General features: G+C 43.2%; 2 protein-coding genes across 11 annotated transcripts in view; one reads left to right on the top strand and one right to left on the bottom strand.

The window, feature by feature from the left end:
- The window catches only part of ARMC2 (armadillo repeat containing 2), a 76,975-nt gene extending 65,389 nt beyond the window's left edge, over positions 1-11,586 (top strand). For all 6 annotated transcript variants that reach the window (XM_076333364.1, XM_076333366.1, XM_076333367.1 and 3 more), the window contains 5 exons: positions 566-688; positions 2,582-2,695; positions 4,149-4,281; positions 6,573-6,730; positions 11,207-11,586. In XM_076333364.1, the coding sequence (XP_076189479.1) occupies positions 566-688; positions 2,582-2,695; positions 4,149-4,281; positions 6,573-6,730; positions 11,207-11,364 (686 nt within the window). In that variant the 3' untranslated portion in view covers positions 11,365-11,586. The remainder of the gene's footprint in view (positions 1-565; positions 689-2,581; positions 2,696-4,148; positions 4,282-6,572; positions 6,731-11,206) is intronic.
- Positions 11,587-15,566: 3,980 nt separating this feature from the next.
- The window catches only part of SESN1 (sestrin 1), an 87,092-nt gene continuing 79,988 nt past the window's right edge, over positions 15,567-22,670 (bottom strand). For all 5 annotated transcript variants that reach the window (XM_076333371.1, XM_076333375.1, XM_076333372.1 and 2 more), the window contains 6 exons: positions 21,633-21,875; positions 20,202-20,349; positions 19,244-19,356; positions 18,785-18,975; positions 18,394-18,538; positions 15,567-16,691 (listed from right to left, as the gene is read on the bottom strand). In XM_076333371.1, the coding sequence (XP_076189486.1) occupies positions 16,605-16,691; positions 18,394-18,538; positions 18,785-18,975; positions 19,244-19,356; positions 20,202-20,349; positions 21,633-21,875 (927 nt within the window). In that variant the 3' untranslated portion in view covers positions 15,567-16,604. The remainder of the gene's footprint in view (positions 16,692-18,393; positions 18,539-18,784; positions 18,976-19,243; positions 19,357-20,201; positions 20,350-21,632; positions 21,876-22,670) is intronic.

The following is a 22,670-nucleotide window of genomic DNA, read 5'->3' on the forward strand; positions in this document are numbered from 1 at the left end:
TTTCCTTCACTCTTGGTTTCTGAGGCCAGAAACCTCAGATAAATCGATATACTTTCAGGCTTGCTGGTGTAATTTTACACTGGTTAACATTCTGTCAGGAACTCTGAGAGAGGGAATCTTTCAAATATTGTTAAAGAAGTCTTTTTTTTTTTTTTCCCCCCTCAGTTTTTCATGGTACCTGACATTTCGGTATAATAGTCCTTGGTATTTCTCTGTGTCTATCACACGGGCCTATTTCTGCGTGTGGATTCTCCCCAGTTCCATCTTAAAACAGCAAATAGGATCTGTAAAATGTCTTAACTAACTAGGTTTTAAACCATGTTGCCTTAGTCACAATGATTTCTGTAGATGAAGAGTTGGAAAGAGTGACTTTGTATTGCCATTTTTGGATCAGCTGTTCCTGTTAGCTTCTGCCATGTTACTGAAAAACAGAATAGTTTGTAATAGTGGGCATGTAAACGATGATTCAGTTTGCTTCTGAGATATGATGCACTGCTAAGTTAGACTCATGTGCGTGTGTGTATCTACATATGCATATGTTTTGTTTTTTTTTTTTTACTATCAGAATACAAGTCAGTTGATGACTCTGAGGAGTTGGTCATCAGTGCTGCAACAGCAATCAACAATTTATCCTACTACAAAGTGAAGAGTTCTGCTGTTCAAGACAAGAAGCTACACATTGCTGAAAGTAAGGACTTTTAAACTAGTACTTTTTGTATAGCTTTTTGAAAGTGGAAGTTATTCATGCTATATTTTGATTTGACACTACAGAAAATGAAGACACTGATAGTGTTTTGTGGTATCATATTGCAGGAATATAAAGTTCATAGGGCTAAATTCTTCCCATAATGATTTCTCATTCTTTTGGAACATAATTCTGTGACTTGTGTGAAAATAGTTAGGTTGTTGACAAAACCCCTTCTTTTCCTCCCAAAAGGAATTTGCCATATTGTTTTCTGTTTAGCAATTTTTGCTAGACTTGTTCAAAATCCATATGCCTGAGCCAAAATAATCATGTTGCTTTTTACTTCTAATCAGAGCATGGTAAGAAAGGTTTTTTTCTTCTTAGTACCTTCTAGACCTGCAAAGTCTGATTTATGTCTGTTTCTGGCTTATAAACCCATTGGCAGTATAGGAGTTGTGTGATTCTCTCCCCTCTGACAGTATGGACAATAGTCATACTTTAGTGATGTGTAGGAACTGCATCTGAGTTCTGGGACTCATTGTGTTAATGTTATACAAAAGGTAGAGCGTCTATGTCTTGCATACCTTTCTCTCTAAATAGACAAGACATGGGGGAGAGACAGAGCCTGAAGTTCGCACAACAGGTAGAATGAGGAGTAGGAAAAAATATTCTGGCTGTCAACCTAGTGCCCTGACTGGTAGACATCATGTTCTCTCTAGGTAACAGTTCTGCTGTTCTGTCACAAGTCATTTTATCACCCATAAGCCAGCTGTCTCTTATTGCTAGTCGGAGAAACGTGAAAACAAATGACTTCTCTGCCTGTCCCATTTGCTCTCCCTCTCCTGTTTTTATTGTTAGTGTGTGGAACCAGTCCCATCACCTTTCCTCTGCCTGAACTGAGGAGAGAGAAAACATTTTGATGGAAGACCAGCAGGCTTCCTCCTCCAGGAGACATTTTGAGAATACTTGCTGTTTGATACAAGTGGTGGATCTCAAAGACAAAAAATAATCATTTCAGATGTCTCTTTAAGACAAGTTCAAGGCATGTTCAGTATTGCAACATTCAAAGACGGAAGTAACAGCAATGAAGCCAACCTCTTTTCTGTATTTTTTTCTCTCACTTTTCTGTGGTAGAAGGGTTAAGGGTTGACTGATCTGAGTCCTTTATATGATGGACTGATTTCAGTGGTTCACTTCATACTCACAGAAGACTGGTAAATGTAACTTCCGTAACATCGCTCCTTGGCCGTGCACCGAAAACCTACACGATGGTAGCTCTTCCTAGGAAATGCTGAAGGTCTCATTCTATCTGCTGAAGTTACACACTAAGCATATGTGAAGCTGCTAAGCAGGAAAGCAGCAAGCAAGTAAATGCTTCAGACCAGGGGCAATATTAAGTAGCTGTTCAGAGAAAACGTGTTTGCTTGTTATAGCAGCACTGAGAGGAAATAGAGCTAATGTCAGAAAAGAATTTGAGTTTTAGGAGACATCCCACCATAAGACCATCTGTTCAGGATCTAAATCAATTCTGTTATATATTACAACATTTTTTTCTTCTTTGTCTTCCTGGATTTTCACATGAGCCCACTCAAAACTGTATAGCAAAACTGGTTCCCATTATTACAACTGTGCTTAGGCTATCTTCGTAACTCCTCATTCGTTCCTTTGCATTTAGCCCCATATTGGAGCTCTTCGTCTCATTTTCAAAGCCCTACACAATTTAGTTCTACCATCAGCTCACCCCCGTCACTGCAACCAGACAGATAGATAACTGTTCCCACTTATTACATTTATTGCTGTTGCTGCTTGCATTCTGATATTTATTGATAAAAAGCCAAGCACATGTTTGTGATATACAAGTAATTGTTTTTATTTCATTTCTCTGCAAACCAATAGTACTTTTAAAGCTGTTAATGAGCAACAATATGGATGGAGTTGTGGAGGCTGTCAGAGTCTTTGGCAATCTTTCCCAGTATCATGAGATCTGTGACTTCATCATACAGAAAAAGAGTGAGTTACTTTTGCATTTGTAGGAGTCCTGTTTTTAAATGTCCATCGTTCTAAAAAGGAAAGACTGTTAATAAGCTGTCTCAGTTAAAGGGTAGAAGCAATCTTCTCTGATGTTTTGCAAATTGGGCAAATGTTAGAACCCGACAGTAGTCATTATAAACACCATTTTAATTCAATTTCATTAAAATGGAAGTATTGCAGTAGGAAAAATGTGCCATGGTGTGCCTTCACAAAGGTAAATACTACAAAAACTCTGTTTTTCCTAAAGATTATAATTTTGAAATTTCCCTTCACTCCTTCAATTTCTCAAGTCCTACAGGTTGGTAGCGATATGATATATGATATGATATAAAATGAAAATCCAACGTAGTTCTCGTTTAGTTCATAATCACAAGGTTTTGATTCCCATGTTCGACAGCTTGTTAGCGCCTTGTAACATGCATTTAAGATGTTTGACTACCTCAACAAAGAGACCTCCTGTTTGCCTCTGGGTGAAGTAGGATACAAGTCTTCTCAAGTCCTTTTGCTCTGGGTGTCTAAAGAGCTTTAGGAAAAATGGCAACTCCTTGCTATCCACAGAAGGTGTGTCACAGGTTTAATTAAACTCCAGTTCACCGTAAATTTTTTGTATCTACCTGTCAGTGCTCAAAGTGGGGTGATATGCCACAGTATACAGTATACACCCTTCTTTCAAGGGTGGACATATCACCACTTTTGGAGGAGCAGGTATCTGCAGAGGGAGAACTGACCCTTAGCGGCTGGTTCCTGATGAGCTGTCTCAGGCAAAGAACTGAATTTTCCACCTTGGAGAGACTGTGGTGTCAGTGCGCCGAGCTCAGGAGGAGCTGAGAGGCTGCCTCTCCATTAGGCAAGACCGACTCCCTCGCTGGGGTTTCCTTCCACTCCCTACAGGGTTCAGTGTCAGCAAGTGCTGCAAGATGCTGCACATCCAGTGTCTGCTTCTTGCCTGTCTCCCACAGGAGCCCCACGCTGCAGCAGTCCCAGCTGGACTTGGTGCAGTCTAGGGCAACCCTGCCACTCACAGGGGTAAGAACTTCCCTCTCTGAGTGCCAAGTGCCAAATCCTAGCAGTTTCTGCTGACCGTGCGATTGAAAGGAGGGTGATACTTTTAATAAATAAGCTGTAATTCAGTTCAGTAAACTTAACCTCTTCTGATTGGATTTTCACATTACTTTGGTGTATTTTTATAGCTAGAATTTTGTACGTGTTGCTTTGAAGAAAGCTGGTGTTCAGCGTGATGTAGTAACAGCTGTTACTCTAGCTCATACGCCTATTCTACAAGTGTCACAGTAATATGCTACAAAGTTAAATTTTTGGGTAGGGTATCCTGCATTTGACTGCTTTCTGAGTATACATGTTTAATAAGTGTGTTGTGGTGCCACTTGTATGATAAGTCCATCTTCCCAGTAATATTGTTTCCTTTACAATCCAGTATACAAGTTCATGATTGCTTTACTTGATGCCAAGAACCAAGATGTCTGTTTTTCTGCCTGTGGAGTTCTGCTCAATCTCACAGTAGATAAGAACAAACGAGCTCTTCTGATGGAAGAAGGAGGAATTGGAAAGTAAGTTCCTGATTATGGTTACGAAAAAGGCAAGTTCCAGTAGTTTGGCCAAAGAGTTTCAATCAGATTCTTTTTTACTGGAGCCAATAACTTGTCTTAAGGATACATACTTAATAGATATTCAGCATTTAATGTTCTTCAAGAAAAAGCCTTTCATATTCTTTCATATGTTTTTTGCAAAAGCATTACAGTGGTTTAGCCTACTGCAGAGCCAAGAACCATAGAATAATTTCCCAAAGATCCTCCTGATACCCACAGCAGATGAGAGTACCATACAACAAAGCAACCAAGGCATGGCTTTGCAATACCTGCTTATGCTTGACTTAACTGGATCCTGTGTGGGCTACAGTTAACAGGCACCATTAACATGTATCTGTTTTAAGTGTGAAGACTACTTCAAGAACTGTGATACCCCACATGGTCTCTTGCAATTTTTGTAACTACTTAGCACTGCAGAGAGAACTATCTGATGTAGCTGTGCCCGGCAGAGAATAAATAGCTCCCGAGACTCTTCTCTCCGAGAGTTCAAGTTTAAGGCACTTACACTGTAAGTGGTATTAGATCTTGAAAAACCACTGTGGATGCAACACTTGTGGCTTTGATGTTCAGATAATAGCGGATCCAGCTTAATTGGAGCAACATGAAAGATCATGTTCCTATGCCTGTAAAGCAGTAGATACAACCCACATTTATGAAACAATATGCCTAACTTTGAAATGCTTTCCTGTTCATACATCATATAATTACTTTTTTAAACAACGCATAGTCTGCTTATCCTTCCTTCCCATGTTCTAGTTAACTTACAAAATATAAAGCTGAAAAAGAAGAATAAAAATAAGTTACAGGCAAATTGAGTAATAGATGTGAGAAATTTCTATTATATAGGATTTCTGTTATATTGAATATAAAATATTCTGTAAAATACAGAATCATATAGGCTATAGAATTTTCTATACTCTGTCTGAAAGTTTGTGAAGAAGGAAGGAAAAACAGTAACAGTATGGAATAAATCTAGAGAACTTGGAAGTGATGGTTAAGGAGGTCATCCTGACTGTGCCAAACCAGCTCTGTGGATTTTTGGAAATGAGGTTATTGTACCAATATATAGTGGCCCTAATAAAACATGGAATTAGTCCCATCAGAGAGTTAACCTTCAAAAAATTAGGGCAAGTTCTTTTGGCTTTTCATTAGATGCCTCCCAGTCTTCCACAATGACTGCCTTCAGAGAGGAGAGAAAAAGCAAAGCTCTTTGGTTGCTTTTCAATTACTGCTATTTTCAGCCATACCTGAATGTAACACTTATCCCGTGTTCCCTTTAGTAACCACCAGATTATAAATCTCACAGTGAAGTAGAGAAGCGAGAGAAAGAGGGGGTCGTAGGGTTGGGGAAGAGAACAGCAGAGAAGGATTACTATTAGAGAGGTCACTAGGGACAGCAGGTGAAAAACAATGTTTACTTCGGCTGCCCCGGGACTTGTGAACACTGCTGTTGGGAACTCTGGATAGCTACAGTATGTAAGCTGGTGCAGGCAGAAAAGTTATAGCTTAATTTCAGAGTCCTGCTTTTGATCTAGCCTGCATTTGGTATCTGCAAGGAAGTGAGATTAGAAGAAAGGTCAAGAACCTAATGGTCCTTAATAAAACCGGCATTTCTGAGAGGAGTCCATTGGGAGTGCGGGCTGAGGAAACACAAGAAGGGGCGAGATCTGCAAAACAGTCAGACTTCACTGAACGTAAGAGGTAATTCTGTGAGCCATGGAAATAGCAAATTCCTTTGGATTTGTCTTCTGGTCAGATCCTCTGATGTGCAATAAGCTGGACGTTCTGACTGAAGCGTTTTCTGCATTCATACCATCTTTTCCAGATGAATTTGTGGTGCCTGATAAGGTTTGGCTCGCATTGCAATCTCTGCTCTAGTGGTAGCCACAGATTTGGGACAGTCACATTTTGTCATGAAATTTGTTGGAATTTTGGTGGCTTTGGGATGGTCACATTTGTGACGTATGTGATTGAAATTGGTCAGTTGGGTTAAAAAGTTAAAGGGGATGGACAGATGCAGGCAGGCATACGCACAGAGGCGTAGGCAAAAGGCATGTTCACATCCTTAGGGAACTAGACTAAATGAAAAGGGGGAAGTTACTGAGGAAGGAAGTAGCATCTTAAGTTTATTAATGTAGCATTTTCCTGCAAACTTTCATGGAGTCTGCATACATTTCTAGACTGCCTAGATTTTGAAGGACTCAGGAGAAAACTACATGGAGCAAAACACTGTTTTTGTTTGATACTGACAGGTTAGTTGACTGTTTACGAGACTTTGGGCCGGCTGACTGGCAGCTGGCTTGTTTGATATGCAAAACCCTGTGGAACTACAGTGAAAACATCACAAGTGCGGCTTCGTACTTTGGAGAAGATACCGACACGTTGCTGGTGCTGCTCACATCACTCTTAGGTGAGATTCGTAACCTTGTTCTCTTTTCCTTAATAAAAGAAACAGAAGGAGCAAAATCAAAGCAGTATTTGGGTGGGAAGTCTGTCATGCAGCTTTAAGTGGTTGGCCGGTATAGACGATCCGGCAACACAGTGGTCTGTTGCCATTCAGCACATTCCCTCAGATCTTACAGGTTGCCAAGGTGGAATTGGCCGCTGTCACTCCCCACTCTAGTTTGCCTAGTTAGCATGCCACTAATGCTTTTCACCAGCTGCCTTTTTGTCTGCTTGAGCCAACTATCCTGTAGACCTTCAGCGCAAAACATACTTTTCACTGGATGTGGGCCCTTCTGGCCTCAAAGGTCGTTGCAGGCATTGACAGAAGCAGGGGCTCAGCTGTGATGCACCTGGTTACTGCACAGCACACACCGGGCAGTCTGGGGAATATGGCTTTTGCCCTTAGTCGGGGGGCTCTGTGGTGCCCCAGGCTGAGCTTGCTGCTTGTGACAAGAGTCCCTTGGCTGCCCTTCTTTTCTCAGCACGATCTCCTTGTGGGCAAGGACGACAGCCGGACAATTTCTCATCTGCTCCCTAAAGCTAGGGGAGGGTGTGCTCCTCCACAAATGCAGGCTGGAAGGTGTTGACAAGTGAATGTTAAGACCCTGATTCGCTTACCCAGTTGGATCTTCTCACCTGCACACTTATGTTTGCTTCAAATCTTACAGAGTTTAATTGCTATGGAATAGTCCTATAGTCACTGTATTTAATTTTCCTCCTTTATTTTATGAGCACTGCTTTGGTTATGATTTCATTTTGGGTAGGTCATTTGCAATTATCTTTTAAAAAAAAAATCTTTAAAATGTAAATGAAACTGAAGCAAACTTTAACTAATTTTGATTTGGTTTTAATTGGAAATTTACTAAAGATGTATGCTTGCTGTGGAGAAGGCTGCATGTTAGTCAGACCCAGATAGAAAGTGAGATCCCCGTGGTCTCTTTTGTTTTTAGACAATCAGAAAAATGGGTGGATTTGTGAGGATTTTTTTCCGGTTACAGCAGAATTACTGTTATTCATTGTTGTAATCATTCCTTGCATTACACTCCTTGCTATGATAGAGCATATCTTAATGTGGGCAGTAATTCCATCTATTTATCTGAAAATACTCGGTGTTTCAAGATCATTAATGCACTTTTTAACATTCTGCAACAGAACTGCAAACTTTACAGCCACAATCATGCTTGAATTTTCTGGCATGCAGCAAGCACTATATATCTTGGTTTTGGAACATTCTTACTTATTTTTTCCTCTGCATTTAACACTGCTTATTCCAGCAATTAATTTGACTGCAGAGTCCAGGCTGGGTAGTAATTGGAACTCTCATTAACTAGTGCAGCTTTCGTGAACTGGAAGTTCATGTACAATTGCAACTGTAGTTACAATTGCAATTGTTATGCAACTGTAATGACAATTAATTAAAAATAGGTCAGAATTAAATCAGAAAGCTAGTCTTTCTTCACACTGTAGTCAGTAGCTGTAGAAAAAGCGCATCCTATTCATTGGATCTGGTTTCTCTGTGTGTTAAGAGCCAACAAATTTTAGTAATAGCAGCTGGTTAATATTGTCCCACGTCTTCCTCCTCCCATTGCATCCAGTAACAGCCTTGAACCGTCATTGCTCTGATTCTATCATTCAGGAAGCAGGAGGCAACTGCTGACAGTCAGTGGACTGTACTTAGGCATCAGCACACCCTCAGGAAGCGGAAAAAGTGGAGCACGGCACAGCAGACACCTCACTTCACCTGCTGTGCTTGGCCTCCTCCCCTTTATTTTTCTTTCCCCTACCTGGCACAAGATGACAGAAGGTATGAGGGAGCCAAAAGGGAGTGGAAATAGCCTGGAAAGATGTTGGGCCCGAGAAAGGCTGGACAAAAGGCGCCATTTGTTTTTCTTTTTCCCTGCCTGATCCCAGCAGCCTGAGACGCAGAGGCACTGCTTTCCAACGGCACTGTCATTCACCTTCTTTCAGCTGCTCTTGAGTCTCATGTCACTTTATTGGCTCAGAGCTCCTGGAGGCTGGTGCTTCCAGGTTCCTGGCTGCAGCTTTGCCTTGCCCCGGCCCCTCAGGAGCCGCAGTGGAGATGAGCCTCTGTCTTGAGAACATTCTTCTGTTTGGTCATTCAGTGAAATCTCCTTTCTCCCTCTCTTCCAGACTTTTCTTCTGCTAACCTTTACTTCCACTATCAATTCCAGGAGGTTATTTTGGAATCTCAGTACATGTAACTCTTACGTGGCATGAGACTAGCGTCCAGGGCTCCTGGCCCCCGTCTTGTCGGAGTTATAGGGATGGGTAGCCCTTGCAGACTGGAGTCTGTACTCTAGTTTTCAGCTTCTCCCACAGCATGCAGACCCAGCGTGCTTGTCTTGTTCTTGGGCTTGCAGCCAGTTCATATGCTGTCTGGCCAGTACCCAGTTTTGCTAGTTTTGAGGAGAGTCGTGGGAAAATTAAATTATCTGAGGATGCACAGCTTGCATGTGGGACACTGATCCTCGCTGATCCCCAGTGTTACTCACATTCTGCTTTGGGAAATTTACTGGTTTGGTTCAACACTTCAGCTTTTGAACTGGTTCTGACCCTTGTTCTTGTAGGCTGGAATTCCCGACCTCAGGGATTCTGTAAACATTCAGTCAACTTCTGGGGGGCACGGCTGTCTACTAAAAGGGAGAAATGTCTCTTGCTGTGTCTTAGAAGATAGTTAATTTGGGTAGAAAAATCATTTCAGAAGTAGGCAAAGCAATTCTGCCTGAAAACAAAAACCACAATCCCTTATCTTTCTCTTCAGGGTCTCTCACTTCTCGCTGCTGAGATTCACTTTACATGTGTTGGGCTACTGTGCCATTGACAGGACAAGAGCTAATGGGCACAAGTTGCAATAAGAAAAATTCCAATTAAGTATTAGGAAAAGAAGTTCCCACCATGGCAGGGGTCAGGCACTGGAACAGGCTGCCCAGAAAGGCTGTGGAATCTCCATCCTCGGAGATGTTCAGCACGCAACAGTACATGGACCAGAGCAACCTGATCTACGGTGGCTCTGCTCCAGAGGTCCCGTCCAACCTAAATTATCCTATGATACCATCAAATATAGATCTGATGTCTGAGGCTGGATCTTCTCTCTGATTACAGGGTTTCTTCCTGCAGAGATGAGACATGCCTTCCTTCTTGAAAGAACCTGTTTTTTTCTCTTGATTTTATTACAGAAAGCCTCTAAGCATTATTTTCTCTTTATGCAGAACCCCTTTCGGAATCTACCTCACAATCAGCATCTCTTTAATTTTGGGAATTTAGAAACACTGCAGTGACATAGAAGTCAAGTATTGTTGGCAGTTACTGGTAACTTTCTATGAAACGGAGCCCGTCTCCATGCAAGAGTAATGTCGTCTCTTCCTTTACAGCTGTTGCAGCTCAGGCCATATGCTCTGCGTAGGCACCTTGGCATTCTTTTAAATGGGAATAGTTGCTGTTCGAGCATCTCTTTTCTACACAAAGTTTGACTCAAAATGTGGGTAACTGGAGTTTCTCTTCAGCTCCAAGTTGTCTTTCACCTGCTGTGAATGTGCAGTAAGCTCAGCTCCCTTATAGAGTTAGTTATTTAACAGATGATTGTGAATCTGGTGCTCTTTCATAGTCTAGGACAAAGATAAGTCACGCTGCCCATCACTGGGTGCAGGATTGCATCTTCATTTTAGGTCCGTTTGTGGCCTAAAGGCTGTCAAATATCCTTCTGTTAAACTATGAAAACATTTGTTCGGCATTATCAGTTGCGCTTCTAGATTCCCGATTCAGGAGCATGCCTCTGGTTGCAGACCGATTGCTTTTTTCTGTAAGGGTTTGTTTCTTTGCCACATCCAATGCCAGGCAAAATGGAGGGGGAATACCGAGTGACGACTTCTTTTCATTCCTAACATTGCTTGTCTCTCTTAAGAGCGTCCTATTATTTATGAAGTTTGCGAGGACGGGAGGGCATCAGTAACACAGTAACCAGTGTGGTTCATGTTCTTCACCTATGAGAGCAGATACAGTTTGAAAGAGTCTTCATGAACTGGATTAGCAAAGCAATTTGTGACAGGAAAAACATAGTTGTAGTAGTTAGATGAATAGATTACTTACATTAGCAAACCTGCTGTGAGTAATGTTACAACCCGAGTAGTTTCCAGGCTGACAGTCACAGTAAATGCTTGATCTTGGAGATGCAGTTTAGCTACACCTGTGAGGTGTAAGAATAATAGAGCCTGCAGTACCCTTTTTACTGTTTTACTGACCTTAACATTCTTTATTTTCCATTAAAGCTAAAGTCCCTCAGACAGTGACACTTAGTTAAACATGGAGTTGTTTTTAAGCCATCAACATACACAACTGATAAGTTGTATGTGCTGTGCTCAAAAAATACGTGGTTGGGTATATTTTTATTCAGAACTGATGATGGTATTTTCCTTGATTATAGATGAAGAGCTAGCATTGGATTACAGCCTCGACAGAGATTTGAGGGACTACAACAAACTATATTGGGAAAGAGAGTTCAAACCTGTGGCAGAAAAACTTCTTGACAGAATTCAAAGCCATCACTCCTTTCTTCCAACTGTGACTATTACTCCATTTTAATCAATCTTTTTTTTTTTTTCTTGTGGTGTAGATCGTACAGCTTTATGTATCTAATATACCTGTACATTGCCATCGGTAAGCATGTCAGAGAGCACGGGAAGTTAATTTTAAAAAAGTCAGTAAAGCCTGGCATTTATATACTGGATACTATCTTTCGAGAAGCATGTATGAAATTTTTGCATGTGTAATTACTTTTTACAATATATTTGAGCTGATCAAGCACCTGTTGAGTGTGATTTGTCTATTAATTGCGTAATTTCTTGGCTGGGAAAATGAAACAAAACTATTTGCTGAACTTTTAATTTTTAAAAGGTAAATTACCACTGATTACCTGGACCTCTGCGGTACCAAAAATGCTGTGCACTGTAAAAGAATGTTACATGGCAGGAGGCGCATCTTACCTACAGACTTTGACACGCTTCTACTTTATATGAAATTCCACGACAGAGTAACCCAAATGCTATTGGGGCATTCTGCTGTGTTCTATCATAAGCTTTGCTCTTCAGATTGAGTGCTGTCAATGGTCGGGGGAAAGGCGCTCCCCTTTCCTTTGGAGCCCCCTTCTTTACCCGATACTGTGTGGCTAGGGTATCCCAGCTCCTGCCCTGGTGCTTGTGGGACGTAGGCCCAGCTGTGCTGGAAAGAGGCTTTTCTGAATTGGGACTTCACACCTTAAGGCAAAACACCCATATCCCTGATGGAAGAGAAGATTTGAGCTAGGCTGGCGTGTTCTTCTTTCAGTTGTTCCCACGTCCCCAGGAGCCACCTGTGCACTTGTACTTCTCAGACCAGCCGTCTCCCCTGGGCTCGTGTCTCCATCCACGGGGCAAAAAAGGGCTCTACATCCTTCACATTCCTTCCGACTGCTGCTGGCTTGTTTATTGCTCAGTTTTCATCCTTTCAGTGTGCAGAAGTCTCTGCTTTTAGCCCATGGATTAGCTCAGCAGGTGCATCCCTGGCCTCAAGCGTTAACAGTCCAATTAGCTACGGAAAGCTTTACAGACCTGACCCGTTTGTCTCTTTTCTGACCTCAGATTACTAAGAGTAAACCGCTGTGCAGGGGCTGCCGGGCTCCCAGCTCCCATCCTGAGGGTCAGCAGCCTCGCACTGTGCTGTGTGCGCCAGGAGAGCAAGTCTCCAGCCTGGCAATCCCTGCAGAGAGGCTGGAGGAATGTGTTTTTCTGAGGCAGCCATTCAGAGCTCGCCGAGTGGCACCGCTGTACCTTTGGCAGTGCCCGGACCTCTGCTTCCAGGTGAGGAGACGAAGCGAGGAGGCTGGGAAGTAGAGTGGAGGTAGAAGGGCAGGGAATGTTTTTTCCTAGTTTAGGTCCCTGCTTCTACATTCTTGGGGACTTCTTTACTGTTGATGGGGCAGGGAGGGGAGATTTCATGGTCCTGGTGAGGAGGGAACTTCAGTGAAGGTAATGAAATTTGCAACGTTCCTTTTGTCCCAGCAGCTTGGGTATTTCTTGTGACCAGCAAGGCTCAGCCCTGCAGTGAGTCACTTAGGGAGCGCACGTGGCAGCCTCCATCGCTGCAATCCGCGGGAGAGAACTGCTCAGCAGTTCAGTATAGTTTGGCTCCAACAACAGCTCTGCTGAGCTCAGAAAGATGTCAGTTATCATTCCATCTTTTGCCATTTTAATTTCAGCTGAAGTTGAGGGGGAAGATAAATGGCTTCAATGCCCCATTTGTTTCTTGGAAAAAAGAATGGATTTGCTTTTTGGGGGTATTAAAGACAGGACGATGGGTAAGTACTCCCCTGTGGGGAGGGAGCTAGAGGCATTTGTTCTTGGCATTCGCGTCGAGGCAAATGGCCGGCAAACACCAGGCTGTGTAGTGCAGGGTGGGGATGCAGTGGAAAAGGCCTTGTGGCCAAGTCCTGTCAGCAGGTCTAACCAGACTTGACAAGCGCCGAGTATCTGTCAGAAGGCAGCTTGAAACGGATGGTTTGCTCAAGTCAAGGTGGCTCTGTAGGCCATCACGATTTGTTCAAAGAAAATGCTAGTTATGTATGTCAGTCATTACCCATCAAACTGTAAACAAGGGCCTGGAGCACTGTGTAGTGTGTCCTGTAGCACAGGGCAAATTTGGGTATCCCGTAGCGGAGTGCAAAGCTGGGGCAGCCGCTGTGTGTGAGCTCTGGCCTTGCGTTCAGAGTTTGGCCTGCGACTGCTTCAGGAAGAGGCGCGTTCAGAGGTGCTGGGTAGAGCAGAGAGGGCAGCAGAGGCCTCGGAGCACCTAACAGCAACACCCAGCAGTGGCTCCCATGGAGCTGCACAGGCCCACGTCTTTCTCTGAACGAAACTTGTGGGTAACAGGAATGAGCCCCAAAATGCTGAATTTCTGCTGTATTCTTACGGCTGCTTCTACCATTTGGGCGTCTTTGCCACAAACCTCAATGCAGAAGCTCCCTTCTGACTTCAGGAGCCTGGTCCTGTTTAGCGACCAAGTCCTTGTCCTCTGTCACGCTGCTCTTTTTTATCTGGGGTGGGGCGTGTGCACACACACGTGCACAAAGTTTTGAACTGAACCTACAAAGAAGATGGAAAGGCAAGGGCTGCTGGGGAGGGCTGTTAATTGCGGCTCGCGGGGCAGATGGCTTTGCCACACTCCTCTAAGCACAGACTCAGAAGAAAATCCTGTGTGGGTTTGTTTTTTTTTTTTTAAACAGTGTTCTGCCTGGGCCCACACAGCCACCAGCCATTTAGGTCCCTTCACTTGTACTGGCACACACCTTCTCCGTCCACGCGTTGCCTGGCCTTTTGGGCAGGATCCCCCACCCACACGGTCTTTTGGGGTGAGTTGCCAATACTACTAGCGCTTGCAACGTCCGAGGTGCATGAGAGGTTGCTGCTGCGCACACATGAGCTGCTGCACTTTGCAGCCACAGGCTGAGGCTCTGCAGGAGCCATCCGGGCTTACAGCCTGCAGCTCACACCTGCCCCTGGCTTGTTGTGGTTAGTGCTCTGTTTGAAAACGTGACCGTATGAAGCCACTGACACACACACACTGCAGTGCGTACTGCTTGAAAAGGAAGCGAGTGCCTGCAGGTACCTGCCTATGTCTGGAGAGCGCAGGATGGAAAGGGCCAGTTTAGGCTTCTCGGAAAAATTCATGTCTACCTTTGACCCTCCCAAAAAAGCAGCAGGAGAATCAGGTGCTGCAGAAACTCCATTTACAGACTGGGAAGACACTTTTTCTGTGTCCTTATTAGGCCTAGCTTAGCTTTACGGTATGCCCTTAGACAGGAAAGTTTTGCTCTGTTTTTGGAACATTAAAAATCCTGTATTTTTAGTTAAGAGGAAACAGCAGATGCTTCCTGTTAGTCACAATTTTTGACAGTTTATTAATCTTTCTCCCCTAGATCTTAGATATTTTACCTTCTTGGACTGCAAGCTTAAAACTGTTCTTGGAATGTTCTGTAGTAAGAGAAACCAGTCTGAGCTGAGAACCAGGCCAGGGGACAGAAATCTGGATTTAATTCTACCTGTGGGCTTGGGAAAATCCATTTCTTTCCTGCCTTACAAATAAGGCTCCTACCTTCCTGTAAGCAGGCAGGAGTTTCTACACTTGAGTGTACAAGCCAGCTGTAGGAGCGTGTCCAAAAGAGTTTGTCACTCCCTTGTAGGAAACCCCCCTCCCGGTGCCTCTTGCCATACATTCTGCAGCCTGACTGCACAGACCTGACCGTCCTTCTCATGCCAGACACCCCTTTTGGCACTAGCCTCTGGAAATTAGCAGCCTAATCGGGAACTAAAAGTTCACTACTGAAGGATTTTAAAATCAGTTTAGCTCTCAAAATAACATTTAGACCTCGTTATTGAAAATAAGCGATTATATAAGCATACAGTTGGAATCTCCAATCATATCACAGCCATTACCTGTGAGGAAAGAGAAACCCTATACGACAGAGTATACCAGAAGAGGTATACTACTATATAGAGGAGGACCGTGGGAAGGATGAAAACATCAGGAGTAGATGAGAGGCGTTCCTACTGCAGTTTTAGCGAAGATCTAAATCTGTTTTTTAAACGTTGTTTTCTCCCATCATTTTAGACTCAGTTGAAAAAGTCATGCTTTGTCATTTTAAGTATGTTTGCTCAGTTACTGTTTCAAACATTTTAAAATGGTCTTCCTGGTTTACTTACCCGTTCAAAGAACAGAAGCGTAAAGTTAAACCACACAAAAACGCCAAGGGAAAAAGTTGTTACCTTTATTTAAAAAATACCAATAATACTGACAAATTTAAAAAGCAATTCACACTCATACAAAAGTATTCATGTGTTCTCCAAAACCACTGTATATTAAACGTCAGCATTTTAATCATGTTTTGATTTACTAAAAATAGATGTTTTTTAGCCTAGTTATTTAAGCAACTGCAAAAATCAGTAAGACCAGCGTTGGGCATGTAATACAGTAGGACTGTTGGGCAGCCTAGAACAACATTCCCACACCTTGTCCTAGCTCCTCAACAGGTATCGGTTCATCCTTGAAAAACAGGACAAGGAGCCACTCGACCCTTCACGTAGTTAGATCTCTCAGAAGCTCTGAGGACTCGAGTCCTCTTCTTTCCATAGGAAGACCATTGCACTTTGGAGCTCACCAAATAATGCTGAACAAATGTCCTGTAGCATTTTAAGGCTAAACTATTTGAGAGAATTGACTGCTATCTTTCAAATTATCAGTGTGGACAGAAAAGGTTTAGTTCCGATTAAAAAAGAAATCTAAATAACAAGGCTTTTTTGAAACCACACACAATAAAGGCTCAGACAATAGCAGTGCTCACTTTCACTTTTAGCTTAACTGGAACAGCCCGTGTCTGTTCACTCCACCAGCACAAATAGCAGCATCAAGATTTTCTAAAATTATTCTCGTAGGGAAAGCAAATGTCATCAAGTCCCGCTTCTTTTCACGCTCCAACTCCCGTAGTATTTGCCTTAACACAAGATCTATATATCTATCATTTGCTATATTGCCACAAGTTCATAGAGTGTCCCGTGCTGTCTAAAGCCAAAATACCATGCGCAGGCAGCACTTCTGCACAACCCTGTCAACTGCCAAGCGTTCACTGCCGAGTGGCAGCAGTGATGTTCCAAACACGGAAATAGCTGAAACTAAAGGAGTTATGGCACAATGGGCATCTTAACTTATAGCTACCGTTGGTCCTGAGGCTTCGTATCTTCCTCTGCCATACTGCAGCTGCAGAACATTCGAACGTCGACAGGCAGCCGGAGACATCAGGTCATATAGCGAGTAATAGCTCTCAGAGCATAAAGTAGTTCGGCTTGCATCCGAGCTTCTACCAGAAGCAAATTTACATGGACCTTCAGGAAAGAAAAGAAGTTACGCTTTAACGGCGTGCTTACAATAACGTACTCCAGTGAAAGGAAGTCTGTGGGGCTGTGGTTTTCGTGTTAGTGTTTGCAATAGCAGCGGGGGAGCGCTTTGCGTTTCAGCTACCCAGATAATTAGTTCTATCCGTAAAGCTTGCTGAGGGAGGAAAGACCGAACGAGCGCCGTACGCAGCACTGCAGCACAGTGCCGCAACGGGTCACAGGTACGCTTAAGCAGGGCCAGGTTCATAGGAGGAGGTAGTCATCCTTTAGTAGACCAACTGGTTTAGCTGGAAAAAACAGACAAGCTTTCAAGCACACGAGCCCTTCTTCAGCAGCAGACTAGGCACAGCTTGAAAATAATTGTTCAAATTTAGCTTAAGTTAATCAATTAAAGGCAAAAGGGTGGTTGGTACCTGCGGAGCAGAGGGGGTTGTTAGCAAAGGAAGAGGTGATAAGGTCGTTTGCCCCTGTGGGACAGAGAGAGAAACACACAGGTCACTATCACCTGAACAACATGGAGCGGTTAGCCGAGGTGAAGCACAAGAAAAATTGTAACATGCCATAAAACTATTATCTTTATTGAGACAGAGGTGTTCAGTAGCTATCGGAGGTAAGAACTTTCATTCCCCAGCTCATCTCCTCCATGTCTTTACCGTATTTCTTTGAGGATGAGATCAGAAACTGTGGGGGGGAGGGGGTGAAAGTATTCTCTCACTGACAGCAGGTTGGCTGTGAGGTTGTTCTGGCACGTAATGGCTGTGTGTGGTTTCATTCGCATGATTTCCATGGGGAGGGATGGTGATTGCATTCAGTGGCACGTACGTGTACGATCCCTGGATTTTGATGGCTATGGAGATGCAAAGTTTTGGGCTTTAAAGGATTTGTGTGTTTGAAAAGCTCGTCTCTATCAGTTAGTCTAACCAAAACAAACATATGTAGTATTTGACTTGAACAACCTTACATCATTGTAGTTACAGTACCCCTATTATAACTGGGGGTATCTAAACTATTTTCACAAGGAGTTTAGCAAGAAACAGAGCCTCTGATGATACAAACACCGATTAAGGCACATTTACGTTTCAGCACTGTATCAGCATTTGTTTTAAGTGGGGCCTAGAAATATTTTTCCAGAGAAAAACTGGAGGACGTGAACTGGATGGAGCAGCCAGCCGAGAGTTAACAGCAAGAAATATTACTGGGAGGTGCAATTCAGACTGTAACCCAGCAGCAGGACTTCAGGCTTTAACACAAAGTAACTGCTTTGGGACCATTCACACTAAAAATGACCGTAGGACTGCAAAGACCTCGGGCCAGCAAGCAAGCTGCTCTGGGCCCAAGGCCAAGGGACGGACCCCGCATCTCTTCCCTGCCTCTCTGGGACATCGGCAGTACCAACTGACAGCGGAGGAGAAAGCTGCAGTCGGGGTGAAGCTGTACCGTTCGCACGTCTAACCTCCCCATACGGTTCAGAGCTTGCACAGTCCATGTCAGCTGTTAGCTAGCAAACATGCAGTAGGAAAAGAAAAATTATTTCAGCCTGGGAAGTACTACACCTCCTAAGGAAATTACTGAATGCGAGCAGAATCCCGGTAACATCAGCTAAAGCTTAAATGCTAGCTGGGTAGCTGTGGCCGTTAGCGTGGCAAACGGATCTACCGCCCGCGTCCCTCAGCACGCATGCAAACTGTACCTTCTCAGAGTGTTCAAACTGCCTCCAGAAGCTATCATACATTCTTTTTGTGGTCTTTTCAGGAGTGCAAACCACAGTCTTGATATAAACTTTAAAGCTGCGGTCCAACAACTGATTAATTTCACCATAGTCATAATCATCGTATCTGTTTGGAATTGAAAGAAAAACTTCATTCTCAAGAACCAGTTATTTCGCTTGCATTGTTTGTAAGTTCCTATGGCAAAATAAATTACTGTGTAATTCGCAGCACTACTGACCCTCCCCCGTAAATAAAAATACGTTTAAAAATGCATACGTTTGCTTAATAAATAGCTTTGCTTCAATCTGAGAAAGAAAAAAAAGCCAATGCTAACAAGTCTGATGTGTATCGAGCGAAAGTAATAAAACTGACCTTATTCCAAACATACAATGAATATAGTTCCAAATAGCTCGTCTTAGCATTGAGGTATCCACATCTTTGTGCATGGCCATTGTGTTGTAAGTCAGATTATAAGCAATATGAAACTTCTCATCAAGTAGTTGTCCCACATCTGGGTAAAGACGATTAACCAAGGAATAGCCATGGTCTTCCCAGGAATAATCCTTAGAGTAAGTAAAAATGCAGAATGGAGCATTTCAGAAATGAACTTGTGAAAACCTAGTGATTTAATGTAATTTGTGTCAGGGCAAACAATCCGGGGGGCGGCGGGGGGGGACAACAGACAGTGTTGGGGGGTTGTTCATTTGCTTGCTTTAAGCCTTCTCGTCCACGGGGCAGTAAGTTACAGCACAGCAATTTCCAGGTTTGGTATTTGGCACAACAAACAGATCACGCACTAAGGCTCCTGATAGCAGCCCCCATCCTTGTTACCTGAACGCGAAAGGTGGGCACATGCATTCCATGTCTGGAGAAGTCTTTGTAACCATAGCTGGTATCCTCAAAGTGACGAGACACATCTCTTGTCGGTGCCGATTCTTCATCTTCTGTTAATTTCAAACAAAATTTCACACAACTTCAGTAAGAACAAACTGGAAGTCTGCTAGAGGAACTCTTACAGAAGAATGGGAGTCTTTGTGCTTTTTAAATAAACACAGTTTCACTGGACTACCCGTATTAAAATTCTTTGGTACAGCACAGTGTGACTGCAACTATGCTTTTTAGAGGCAACTCCATGAAAAACACTCAGATTCTTTCTTACAGACAAACATCTTTTCTCCCTTCTTTTATGTACCAGTCTTCACTCTATCTCCTAAGTCTAGAGGACACTGTGCTCCTAACTTCAAGGGTCTGTAAAATGTCAAGGGAAAATCTGCTTCGGAACAGAGAGCTTATTAAAGGAGACCTCTAAAACTTCCACGCCAAGTTTATTTTAGAGGAAATTCTGTTGAAGAGCCCACAACAACCCTAAGCTTGTAACAGATTAGCTGTTATCTCAGAGTCATCTGAAAAGTAGTGTTTCATACACTTAAATAGCGAAGTGTGTTAAGGACTTCTTTTTACAATGTCTTGTGAGGTGCTTACATCTCTTGTGAAACTTTTAAATCTCGAGAGAGAGATTCCATTTCTGTTGGAAATTTCTATTAACCATAATATTGGTGAGTGTTATGGTGTATTTGAGAGAAGCCACAAATCTTGGCACTACTTTGCTTTTAAGTGTTCCTGGAAGAAAACAAGGCACCCCTGATCTTGATCCCTTCAAAGAAATGGTAACGTTTCTGAGACATATAATAACAGGTTTTTTTTTTCCTTTTGCGGTACTAAGTATTTCTTCAAGTGATTTGGAAAAGTGTAAATAAATATATATATATATAGACTACATCTGCTCTACCTGAAGAACACACGAACATGCTTTCTCTCTTCTCTCTTTCAAAACGTGTAGCCATCTCTTCTTGGCTGGCTTCCTCTTCATCTCTGCACTCCTGTAGCTGCTTCATTTTCTCCATAAGAGCTTCAACTTCACAGACAGACTCTGTAGACTTGAAAAGGAGAAAAAAAACCATTTAATTTCCATGTAACAAGAACTGACAACGATGGCAGAATCGTCAAGCCAGAAAATTTAAACGCAAGTTATGTCCTTCATTTACATCTCTAAGTACTGATTTTTTGAAGAAAACAGTTCTTGAAAGAAATCTGTACTGACCCAACAGTTCGCTTTTAGTCATCATCTTTTCTCAGTTAGATCCCTGGTATTTTTAGCATATTTTAAGAATCACAGCTTTTCGGAACAAGTGGTTCTCACACTAAAATTAATTTCTCTTACTTAATCTAAATGTTTAACAACTGAAAAACAAGGAGCTGTAACAGAAATTCTGATAGAGGAAGTAACCACAATTTACTACCCAACTGTATTTTTCCCCTTCTCTGCACACAGAGAAGAAACATATTGAAGGAAAAAGGAAGAGTGAGTGTAAATGCAGATTTAATGAAGCCTCAAAAGAAAGCTAGTGCAAGATAATCTTCTTTCACAAGAGCTGTTTTAACACCACAACACACTATGAATTCAATGTCTGGTCTTGTAAAAATCCATCAGCGCAAAGCAAAATAAAGTTATCTTCAATTTATACAGTTCTGCCCCTTTCCTCTCTGCCTTTTGCAGCTTGCTCCTTCAGAGAACCAGCAAGCTCCATCAAACAAAATTTAAATGCCACCCGCACCATTGCAGTAAAGTCTCACAGGCAGGGAACCCGCATTGAGAATACCCCGTTATCACTGTTCTTAAACCAACGCCTAGTTCACATCATGCTTTTCACTAAGGGGAAGCAAGCACAGATCAGTGAGCCCAACTGCCGCAGGCAGGAAATACTGTTCTGGAGAGAAAGTCAGAAAATTGTGAATGATCTGTCGTGTGATGTATTGCAAACACCTCAAGGCAACAAAGCCAAAGACTGGAATCAAAGGAAGAGCCAGCTTTCCACTGCACCCATGAAAAAAAGCGTTCCTGGCCACTGCTGCTCAGGACACGTATCATGAACTAGCTGAGGCCAGGACTCGTCTCGGTTTGCCTATATGAATGACAAGAGACCAAAAAAATAGACAACTGAGAGATTGTATCTTTGTCTCTCCCCGCAGGAACCTCCCCCAGCTTACCAGTGTCATTTCAGCTTCTCCTAAATGGATCTTTTCAACTGGTTAGCCCTCGTCGGGATTAGGCTAATCAATCCCACTCTCACTGAACGAAGAGACGGGCATCCTCCGTGTATTAAGTTTACAAAGAAGCTACTACTATTGAAAGAGCTTGTTTGTTCAGACAGATACTTACTGGAATACTTCCAGTTGGGCTGGCATGAATTTCATCCGCCCCGTGGTAACCGTTTGTAATATCGCATATGCAATAGTTACTGACGGAAGGGGGCCTGAAGGTGTGACCACCTTCACAGTCGATCTCCGGGCTGATTCCACAACCAAACGTGAAGGAAGCAAGGGAGTGGTACTGTGTAAGGAGAACGACCGCGTGGATCAGTTCTGCCAGGGACCAGCTGTTCTCTTCAGTCTTCAAAAGTTGCTTTAAAAATAATGCAAGACAAAAGTATTAATTTTGAAGTCATTCAAATGATCCCACCTTAATGCAGTTTATCAGCACGTTTCTTTACCAGTGGAAAAATAATTGTATAAGTCCGTAATCGCTTCCTAACTCTGCCACCATTAGTGTGCTCAGCGTCCTGTTACCAGGTTACCTGCCAGCCACAGACTTGTGGTTAAGCCACACAGGAGATGAGTTCTCTCCCCTCTCTGGCCCTCAACTATTGAATCAGTCGGGGTTTCTGTTTTGCACCATATGGTTTGTATTGAGGCCAGACCAAGTTGCGTTGAAATTTCACACCTCTGATGGAAGATGCAACCATAACAGTCGCACGTTTCTTCAACTGGTCTTTACAGTCTCAGAAAACCCTGGCAACTCCTTGCAGATCAGCTGTGAAAAAAACTGGCATCGGGGCCAGGATCCCTCCATCTTGTCCCTGTGGGTGGAATGCTCTACATTTGACAAGAAGCTTTAAACCCCAACTTCCCCTTCAGGCAGGAAAGCGTGGGAGGTTTGGGGCCTTCTGGCAGATCGCACGCTCTCCCCCACAGCCCAGCGTCCTGCCTCCCAGCAGGACCTGCCACCGCCTCTCCACCTGGCAGACAGCGCCGAGAAAGTCCCAGCACCCACTTCCTCCTTGCTAAGGGTAAAGAGAAAAGCAGAGGAGGAGGAGTTGCTCCAGTAACCACAGCCAGGCCCGGGGCAGGCATGCCCCTGCCGTGAGAGCTGCCTTCGCTGCACACACCCTCGAAGCTGGCTGATCCGGGTAGCCCTCAG

This window comes from Aptenodytes patagonicus, chromosome 3, assembly GCF_965638725.1.
Source record: "Aptenodytes patagonicus chromosome 3, bAptPat1.pri.cur, whole genome shotgun sequence".
In the NCBI taxonomy this organism is placed as follows: Eukaryota; Metazoa; Chordata; class Aves; order Sphenisciformes; family Spheniscidae; genus Aptenodytes; species Aptenodytes patagonicus.